General features: G+C 51.5%; 1 protein-coding gene across 2 annotated transcripts in view; it reads right to left on the bottom strand.

The window, feature by feature from the left end:
* Positions 1 to 985: 985 nt before the first annotated feature.
* The window catches only part of LOC117870463 (C-type lectin domain family 2 member D-like), a 20305-nt gene continuing 10853 nt past the window's right edge, over positions 986 to 10437 (bottom strand). Inside the window, exons 3-8 of one of the 2 annotated variants that reach the window (XM_034757627.1) lie at positions 7917 to 7961; positions 6655 to 6914; positions 4807 to 4938; positions 2990 to 3177; positions 1925 to 2028; positions 986 to 1310 (exon numbers count right to left, since the gene is read on the bottom strand). In XM_034757627.1, the coding sequence (XP_034613518.1) occupies positions 1166 to 1310; positions 1925 to 2028; positions 2990 to 3177; positions 4807 to 4938; positions 6655 to 6862 (777 nt within the window). In that variant the 5' untranslated portion in view covers positions 6863 to 6914; positions 7917 to 7961 and the 3' untranslated portion in view covers positions 986 to 1165. The remainder of the gene's footprint in view (positions 1311 to 1924; positions 2029 to 2989; positions 3178 to 4806; positions 4939 to 6654; positions 6915 to 7916; positions 7962 to 10437) is intronic. The other variant, XM_034757628.1, reaches the window with a different exon arrangement.

The raw sequence follows: 10437 nt of genomic DNA on the forward strand, positions 1-10437 counted from the left end.
AAAATACTCAAAAACCAGTGGGAGAACACTTTAACCTGTCTGGTCATTCAGTGACAGACCTGCGGGTGGCTATATTACAACAGAAAAACTTCAAAAACAGACTCCAACGAGAGACTGCTGAGCTAGAATTGATATGCAAACTAGACACAATCAACTCCGGTTTGAATAAGGACTGGGAATGACTGAGCCATTACAAACATTGACTATCTCCCCTTGTAAGTATTCTCACCCTTCTTATCAAACTGTCTGTACTGGGCTAGCTTGATTATCACTTCAAAAGTTTTTTTTCTCTTAATTAATTGGCCTCTCAGAGTTGGTAAGACAACTCCCACCTGTTTATACTCTCTGTATGTGTATATATATATCTCCTCAATATATGTTCCATTCTATATGCATCCGAAGAAGTGGGCTGTAGTCCACGAAAGCTTATGCTCTAATAAATTTGTTAGTCTCTAAGGTGCCACAAGTACTCCTGTTCTTCTTTTTGCGGATACAGACTAACACGGCTGCTACTCTGAAACCTATTAATGATGGAGATTCCACAATCTCCCTAGGCAATTTGTTCCAGTGCTTAACTACCCTGGTAAGTTGGATGTTAAACCTCCCTTGCTGCAATTTAAGCCCATTGCTTCTCCTTCACTTCTGAGGCTAGGACCAGAACAATTTTTCACCCTCCTCCTTGTAAAAACATTTTATGTACTTGAAAACTGTTATGTCAACCCCACCCCACCCCAGTCTTTTCTCCAGACTGAAAAAATTGGGTTTGTTTAACCTTCATGTTTTCTAGATCCTTAATAATTTTTGTTGCTCTTCTCTGGACGTTCTCCAATTTGTCCACATCTTTCCTGAAATGTGGCACCCAGAACTGGGCACAATACTCCAGTTGAGGCCTAACCAGCGTGGAGTAGAGTGGAAGAATTACTACTTTGAGTGCTTGCTCATGTCCATTCCACATTAGCTGTGTGTGCTCGCCACATCCACTGGTGCTGGAAGTATTCTCACACTTCTTATCAAACTGTCTGCACAGCAAAAGGGAAAATTCCAAAACAAAGGAATCCTCAAGGAGAGTCTAAGGAAGGAGACTGGTTCTGTCTTCATCTTTGAGTAGTGGAAGATGTGACCCCTAATAAAGCTTTTCCAGGTCTGGTTCCTATGAGTCTCAAACTTATGATTCCATGTCATGTCCCTTCCCCATTATATGGGCATCAGGTTTGCTGCAGATCCAGGATCTCCCTGTGCTGCACCTCGAGCTGCTGACCCCGTTGTCATCAATCACATACGCACAGTCACCTCCTCCTCCTATGGGAAATCTGCAACACAGACAGCGGGGTCTGGAGTCAGGGAGTGGCTGGGCATTTCCCACCAGTTACACACCGTGCAGGGCAGCAGAAGGAGCAGCTGCATGCACAGACATCTGCCCCATTTCAGACTCCTCCCTGGCAGAATGGGGAAAATAAGAGTGTAGGAAATTAGCAGGTAGTGGAGGGCCAGGAGATGAGAGATGGGTGGTGCTGAAAGAAGAGAGCTGGGGTAGCAGCCTTCCCTGTACTCACAACTGTGCTGTATTGTAAACCCCTGGGGGCGGGGACCGTTCAGCCCCAATGGGGAGAGATCCCACAGGTCACTCTCACAGGCACTGTGTGGCACCTCTCAGAAAGTTGTTTGTGTTTGTACAGTGTCTGGCACAGTGGGGCACTAGTCTACACCTCCTAAGCGCTACAATAATACAAATGATAATGACAACACTACACTGGGCCTCAAATGCTGCTGGAATATTGGTTTTAGTCCATGAAAGCCAAATACCAGTAAGATCCCAGATACATTCCCACACCCCCAAACAACCTTGGTTAAATATATTCCTCTTGGGAGCACGGCAGACACCTGTGATCTAACATGGAGAATATCACTAGAGGGAAGGACTCACCGGTTGTCAAATTTGGTGCCATTGGGCCATCTCCAGGGCTGGCCTGGCTTCCTCTGGAGGCCAATCCAACGGCCAAAGAAACCCTTAAAGCGCAGCAGGAAATCCTTAAAATCAGACAAACCAGATAATATTTAGGCCCCTGGCTCTGACGCTCGTCTGTCCCTGCATGGCCCCTGTTCAGACGTTCAGGTTTGGATGGGCCACCTGTAGTTTGCCTGCTGAGAGCCCAGATCCGATCACACCAGCCCAGCCCATGGCACAGGGAGGCTGAGAACAAGTTACAGTCAGCTGTGGGTCAAAAAGACAGAACTCCCCTCTCCCGGCCCCACTCTAGGATTGGAAGGGGGTGGAGAAGGTGAGGGAAGGACCATCAGGAGAGCAGCTGGCAGCTCTGCTCCGCTGACAGCAGCTTCAGCCGGTGAACCAATCGCTGGCTGAGAATCCCGGTTTGTTGGACGTCCCATCAGACTGGGGCCTGCTCAGCTGGGGGTAAAGAGCCTCTGAGCAGCCCCCAACTATCTCCATCCCCACATGGACAGAGCTACCTCTGCCCTTCTACAGTTTAGAAGCAGGCACCTCTGCCTTCCTTGCAAGGCTTCTTCCCAGCAGCTTTGCATATAGCGCCACCCTCCATCCCCCTCAGCCAAACCAGGTGGCAGCTGCTCTGAGGAAGGGCAGAGCTCACTCCCTGCAGAGCCCAAGAGCCTTAGTGCTTCCCCCGGCAGGCACACGGAGCCCCCACCCCAGGGAGCCACTGGCTGTGGGGAGTTGCAGAGGCAGGTTCTTCACAGGCAGCCCACTGGCCCGGAGCTGACCAGGCCGGCCCAGCCCTACAGAGGGGGATCCTCCCGCTTGGGGCTCTGGGAAAGAGGAGGGGGGCTGGAAGTGAGTGATCCCTTATCCCTGAGTGTGAGCCCAGCTCTGGACAGGCCTGGGATTCAGCCACCAGAAACACTCTCAGGAGAGGCAACCGGGCAGTTTCTGGAACCCCTGGGGCTGAGCCCAGCCCAATTCCAGCCCTGCCAGGCCCAGTCTGTTGGGATGAAGCATCTGCCGCTCTCTCACCTTTTCCTGATCACTGTCGATCCCAGCCAGGGAGGCGTTGAGTGCAGAGCACTGGCTCTGGCTATAGGTCCAGTTCCCTTCAGTCTCTGAGAAATAATAGCATTTCCCTCGGTATCCGATCCAGCCGTCCGGGCAGCCGGGCACAGCAGGGGGGCCTGGAACAGCCACAGGTGGTTTGGATTTTTCCACTGAAAGAGAGACAAGTAACACAGGGTCAGAGACTGTGTCCCCTACCCCCAGCCTGACTCTGTATTTGAGTGAATGAGGTGACAGAACCACTCAGATCCAGGCTCCTTACACCCCAGGCTGCTGTGCTGAGGGAGGAAATAGACCATTTGAAACAAGGGATGGGCAACCGACCCCCTTCTCTATAGTGGCTGTTCCAGGCCCCCCTCCTCTCATCCCCAGCAGTTCTGGGGGTCAAATTCACAGAAAGTGCAGCTGACAAGCAACCCACAGCACAGTGCAATAGCACCAGATTCACCATAAAGACAGAGCAGGCAGGGGAGCGTTACCTGATGGCCGGCACAGACAAATATTGCACCAAATAAAGATATGGTTCAATATGATTGTGTGGGATGCTGGGTCTATTACCCCAGCTGGCTGCCTCCCCTCCCCAGGCTCTTTGCTTTAGAGATGCATCTGGGGATGAAGATGGGATTAGACTCACATCAGGGAACAAACCCTGACTGCACTGACCTGTGCAAGGGACAGGCTCCCAGAGAACCAGACACTGGAGTCCCAGCCCAACAGAGATGTGCTTTATGGTGTCTGTACCAGTAAGAATTCCAGGGATGTTCCCTGCCCAGGGTAAGGGATGGTGGGGACTAACACAGCTCAAAGCATCTTATCCTGTGCAGGGGATTCGGAGCCAAGTGAATGAGTTTGAGACAAGCACTGTAATGCTCAGTGACATAAAATGGCCACAAGGTGGCACCATAACCCCAGGAATGGACAGGCCTGTGAGGTTAAGACAGTGGTCCCCAAAATGTCAGGGGGGAGTGGGGGGAAGCGCACAGTGAACCCAAGCCATGGAGAGGGAGCGCCACCCAGCTCCAGCCCCAGCTGCCTGGACACTAAAAGTCCGGTTACCTCCAGTAACCTGCTTCCACCTCAGGGGGGGAGGCGCACAGGAAGAGCAGCTGCTGCTGGAGCCTGGAAGAGCACTCAAAGGCGAGAGAGAGAGACACAGGCAGCTCCCTGGTCCTGCCCTGAGCATGGCTCTGCCGCCCCTGCCCTGCCTCAGTCACCCCTGCCATCCCCGGAGCACAGCTCCCCCATTCTGGCCCACTCACCCCCAGCCTGGCTGTTGGGGGGCATGGACTGGGTAAGGGGGGGCGTGATTGAGACAGTTTGGGGACCACTGACTGGGCTGAGCTGGGTTAAAAAGGTCAGTGCCAAAGTCACCCTGTCCAGAGACAGTTCAGCTGGGATTTCCCCAGCAGCCTCAAGCCAGCGAGTCTGTCACAGGCTCCCAGGGAATTTCAATGGGCACCAACTCCCGCAGCCTCCTTTTGGAAACCCCACCCCCGCCTCCTCCCCCCAGTGCAGCAGCAGGGACCAGGTCACAAACTCCTGGGAAAGCCTGCTGAAGTTTAACCCTTTCAGGGAAGGAGCAGCAGTGGGGGTCAGCCTTGAGTAACACCAAGGATACATCTGAAGGGCCAGTGCAGGTGGTTAATACAGAGGTACACTATGGTGTTTAACAGATAAGTCAGGACAAACCATTCTAGACCCACTGGATTCACTTGTTAACAACTTCTCTGCCTCCCTCCAGAAACAATCCAGGGGGAGCAGAGACTGGCTGATGCAATTACCTGCTAAAAGTACTGCTAGAGTAATGACGATGATGATGGCGATCAACATAAAAACTGTGACTGCAGCTAGGACAACAGCTGGGACTGGGACTTGACGGGAAGCTCGTTTCCTGAGCCTGTTAGACCCAGGGCCTGAAAGAGACAAAGCCATGAGAGCTTCTGGGGAGCAGACTCATTAACGGTATCTGTGCCTGAGCCGCTGTCAGCAAATATCTATTGTGATTCCCAGGGTGCTGCCCTTCCCCTGTGGGTACAGACATTAACTACAGCCCCCAGTCAGAGGGCTAAACACACTGAAACTCGCCCAGACCCAAATGACCCCACACTCGCCAAACCAGCATGTGGTTTAAATGGCCCCTAGGACTAGAAGATACCATTGGACTGTTGAGTTTCTCCCACTGCTCCTGCAGACTCGTAGAGCTGCTACCCAGTCTGGCTCTTGGCTCAGTTGACCAGAGTGAAGGGATGGGAACGTGTCTCACACTCACCTTTTTTCTGTCCCCTACTAGGGAAAGAGGACCAAAAAGACCACCACACACAAACACGAACGAACACCTTTCCCCACATACTCAGGACTCATCTACACTTACAACGCTCCAGCTGCGCCGCTCTAGCATTTCGGTGATGAGACTTGCTATGCCAAAGGAGGACTTCTCCCCTCACAGTAGGTTCTCCACCTCCCTGAGGAGAATTCTCCCATTGAACTAGCTGCAGCCTGTCTAGGTAGTGTGGTCTATCCTGGGGGTTAGGTGGGTTTAACTGCATCATTCAAGGCTGTGGATTTTTCATACCCCTGAGCAAAGCAGTTATACCAACCTCATTCCCTTGTGTAGGCCAGGCCTCAGGCACTGAGCCTGCCGACTCCAGCTGCACCCAACCCCCTGGATTAAGTCAGGCAGCCTGAAACCACTCAGAGGGTTGGACCACAACTCCCTGCCCCACCCTTAAGGGAAGCTCATGCAAAAATCTAAATTCCACCTGAAGACATCCCCAGCACAGACTGCAGCTGCTAGTCTGAGAAACAAGGGGTTCGGTTTTTCTGTTTGCTGTACAATACAACCAGGTTCACAGCATTCAACAGAAAAGCTACTGGGTGATCCTGAGGAGAACCATCCCGGGACAGACCCACTGGGTTTTCTAAGGCTCCTTCTCTAGCTCTAAGTGCAGTTACATTAGGGCAAAGTAGCACAGGTGTCAGATGTACAACAGGAACATCTAACCCCTGCCCCCCACACAGGAGCCTCTATGCTGAAGCAACCCCCCGGCCCCCCAGACTAAGGACTGGCCTCTCTGGGCTCTGCTTTAGGGTTTACACAGGGAGTCCAACCTCTCAAACTCCCTGCAATCCTTAACTCTCCTTGTCTGAAGAAGGAAGTTTCCTTTGAAATCTTGATTCTCAGGACAAAGAGGGGATTTCAGTTAGTGACCGTGAGACACAGACACACTGTTACTCAGGGGAATGACCCCTGGCTGCCCCCATGGGAGATGAAGCTCCCAGCATGTGTGACATTTGGCGATCTCAACATTCCCATCCCCCTCTTCCTGCACGTCAGCCTTAGCAAAGAGCTTTCCCCAGAGCTCAGGGACGCATCTCCCATGCACAGCAGCTGCACCAGCAAAAATGTAGGAACAGAGTTAACTGCCACCAGCAGACAATAGCTCATTGTCATGCACACCAAAGGCCCTTCCTTTATGCACCTGTTTCAGGTGTGTGCCTCTCACACAGAGGGCATGCAAAAGTGAATTGGACCAGAGGGCAACAGGGGCCAGGATTTCAGAGGGGTAACAACCCCCACCCACCACAAGACCTCTGGCCACATGCAGGCACACAAAGTACAAGCTGGGTACCTGTTCCCTCGGAGCTCACTGGTGTACTCAGCTGCTTGCTGCATCCATACATGGCAGTTTGACGTGTCCCCTCTTCTGGGCATGCCTCAGTGTCTCTATCCAGCCTGTTACAATAGCTTTGCTCCCTTCTTTTCTCCCCAGTTGCACCCTGGTTAAGGGGCGCCTTCATCTGCTGTCCATCATTAGTAGAACACTCTCCTTCCTCCATCTCTCCTCTCCAATCAGCTCCCTCTCAGGGGCTATGATGTCTCATTCAGGGCCTGTGTATATTCAACAAGGCAGATAGAGATAATACAGAAAGTACATTTGGACGGCCACACTTACACCCTGGAAGGTTAACCATTATCTTTCTCATCACTGTCACTGTCCTCATCTTTCCCGGTGGCATCATTCTGGCCCCTCCCAAGGTCTACATCTCTCTACTTGCTGTCCCTGGGATGTTACTTTTATAGTAGGTTACACTGACATTACCATGCCAATGCATATTTAATAGGGGTCCTTATTTGTATTTCCTCCCCTTAAGGTGTCCATTTTCTATAGGTTAGTATACGTATGATGTTACCCTATTAGCATACACGTCAATTTGATGCCATGGTACCTTTGCAGTCGGACGTTCTGTCTGGAACCTTCCAGATGCTGGTGTCAGTTATGTTCTGTGGGTGGCTGATCTCAGTATTTTGGACAAAATTCCCCCTCTGGCATGCTACTTTCCATTCGCTATAACTTATGAGTTACTTAAATTTATCTGTGCCAAAGGTTATAGGCCTCAAGCCTCATGCCATCTGCTAAAGCCAAATCTTACAGGATAAAAGCCTGTAGGTTTCTTGCATTACTACTAAATATAATAAAGCAGAACAACAAAGCAATGAATATAATACAGGTAAGCTGGCCCACTGGGCTACACTCTCAATTGTTCTGTTCACAGTCAGAAACACAAAGCAATCAGCAAATGCAATAACTAAAATACCTTCCATCCCCCTCCATTGATCTATTCCCCCACCCTCGCCCTGATCAGTGGGTGCCATAGTTAAGTCCCCTCCCCCCAGCCCAAAGAACTATAAAGAGAGCTACACAAGAATTTGGTCTCCCACCCCGATGTGAAACCCCCTATAGTTGGATTGGAGGAAGGGAGAATCCCCTTCCCTGAGGGACAGCGGTGTATGAATGTGGAGGGAAGAGCCCCAGATACTTCCACAGGCCAAATGAAGATTGTGACAGGGAAGGAACCATACACATGTACATCAAGGCCAGTTTGCAGTTACCTTTACATAGACGAGATGCAGCTCCTCATTAAACACAGGGAAAAACTATGGGGGATAAAGAAAAGTAAAGAGGACTTGAAATTGTTTTTTAAATTATAATTATTTAAAAAAAAAAAAAAAAAAGGACCCTATTTAAAATGAAATCTGAATATAATACATAATATGTTAAGGCCTAAAACTATAATCTCTTAAAACATTTAAATAAAAATATGCTGAATCCATAAACCTATATCAAAAACTTTGAGTTAAATGCTGCCTTTTTTTTTTTTTTGGTAAGTACAGAAATCAGGGGATGTTGAGCTTTATACATATGGCACAGTAGGTCATGTACTGTATAAAGAGCTCAATCCTCTGAGAGACCCAGGTGCTATGCTACTGGGTGCAAGATTGTTTAATAAAAGTAAGTTTTATATGCTGTTTTGTGTTTAATTAAATCCCAGTTACCCTGCTCGGATAGAAAAAGCTAGACTGATTGGGGAAGCAGCCACAGCTGGGGCCACACCTGGCCTTGTTATAAGGGCTCAGGGAGGCACTGAATAAGTCTCTCTCCATCCCTGAAGGGAGAAGGACCTGGCTGCCTGGGAATAGGGGACCTGAAGCAGAGCAGTGCTTGAGAAGGGCAAGAGGAGCTGGGGAGCTCCAGCCTGGCAACTCCCCAGGCTGAGGCCTTGTTAAAGGCCCAAGGCAGGTACTGGGGCTGGGAGGTGCAGCCCAGGAGTAGGCAGAGGCAACTGGCCTGACCCCCTTGTCAGTGATGCGTGGTCATTACAGACTGCTGTTTGCCCCAATGAAAGGGGACTAGATGATGACTGGCAGTAACCACTGAAGCAAGGTGGGCATCAGAGAAGGGGGTTCCCCTAGGAGGGGAGATGCAGAGTGTGGGGGTACTGCTGGGTCAGAACCCCAAGGTGAAGGGGCACTGGGGGTCCAGGAGGGACATGGGGGCCTGAGGCTGGCGAGCCACTGGCCAGCAGAGGGCACTCTGAGGCTGGAAAAGAGCTAATTTCCAGATGACCAGCAGGAGGCGCTGTGTTGGTGAGGGCATGAACTGCTACACGTTGTGGAGAATGCGGGCATAGACGGTCACCCCGATACAAGAGGCAGAGACAGGACTGGGACTATTGCTGAACAGAGGAGAAAGGGGATGATGGATCCGGGTTATGCGGAGGGGTTCTTTGCAGAAGGGTCCTGTGCCATTTCAGGCTGGGCTCCAGGGTCAAGTCCCCTGAGGAAAGGGGCTGCCTGACAGCCTGAGAGGCTTGAGAGACTGGTGCATGGGGTCAAGGAGACCCAGCAGAGGCACTATAAGACGCAGTGGGCCCCGCTGGAACAGTTGGGGTGGCTGACAGAAGAACAGTGGGCCCTGGTAAAGCTCCTTAAAAGGGAGTTTCAGAGGAGCCGTAGGGAATGGCATGAGAAGCAGAGCACCAGGGCCAGAAGGCCTGTGGTGGAGCGAGGACAACCCAGACAGCAGGAGCCATGACGCCCTCTTCATGGACACCGCGCAGGCCATAGACCTTGTGGTCGTATCTGCAGCATCTGAGGTTGCCTGAAGGGCTGCCCTGGCAGCACCCATACCCTCCTCCATCAGAGCCTTGAACGCTTATTTATCAGGCTCTTAGAGGGAGTCCTTGAATTTGGGCAGAGAGCCCCACAAATTGAACTCGTACCTTGGCAGGAGAGCTTGGTGGTTTGCCACCGTTAGTTGGAAACTCGAGGACCAATAAACCTTTCTACGGAATAGATCTAGTCTACTCCCCAGTCTTTATTCTTAGGCGTAGGGGGTGGTTGGCTTTCCTCTCCCTGTAGTTGACTGACTCGACTACTAGGGAGTTGGGGGCAGGGTGAGTGTACAGGTATTCATGCCCCTTGGCAGGCATGAAATACTTCCATTCTGCCCTCTTAGAGGTGGGTGGCAAGGAAGCCAGGGTTTGCCATATGGCATTTGAGATCTTTGCCACCCCTTCATGGAGCGGGAGAGCCACCTGTCACTGAGTGTGGGGGGACACAAGGCCCTGCACCCCCGGCTTCCTGCGATTCACCATGACTCTCAGCCAGCCAGTAAAGCAGAAGGTTTATTTAGACGATAGGAATACAGTCGTAGACAGGTCTTGCAGGCACAGACAACAGGACCCCCCCCAATTAGGTGCATCTTGGGGTCCCAGGGGCACCACAGCCCCCTGGGGGGAAGGTCAGAGCCCCATCTGCCTGCCAGCCATTCCACCAGCCAGCTCCTGCAACTCTCTCCCCAGCCTTTGTTCAGTTTTTCAGTTTCCCGGGCAAGGGTGCCACCTGGCCTCTAACCCCTTCCTGGGTTCTCATGTTACATGCTCAGGTATTCTCCCTCAAGGCCAGTCTCCCATCCCCCCATGCAGACAATCCTAGCCACACTCCCCTGCCTTCCCAGCCAACACTCCCCACTCAGCATTCACAGACCACATTAATAGGGTTACCATATTTCAGCAAGCAAAAAAGAGGACGGGAGGAGCCCCACCCTAGCCCCCCCCCCCCCCCCCCCCCC

The sequence above is a fragment of the Trachemys scripta genome, unplaced genomic scaffold, assembly GCF_013100865.1.
Source record: "Trachemys scripta elegans isolate TJP31775 unplaced genomic scaffold, CAS_Tse_1.0 scaffold_28, whole genome shotgun sequence".
In the NCBI taxonomy this organism is placed as follows: Eukaryota; Metazoa; Chordata; order Testudines; family Emydidae; genus Trachemys; species Trachemys scripta.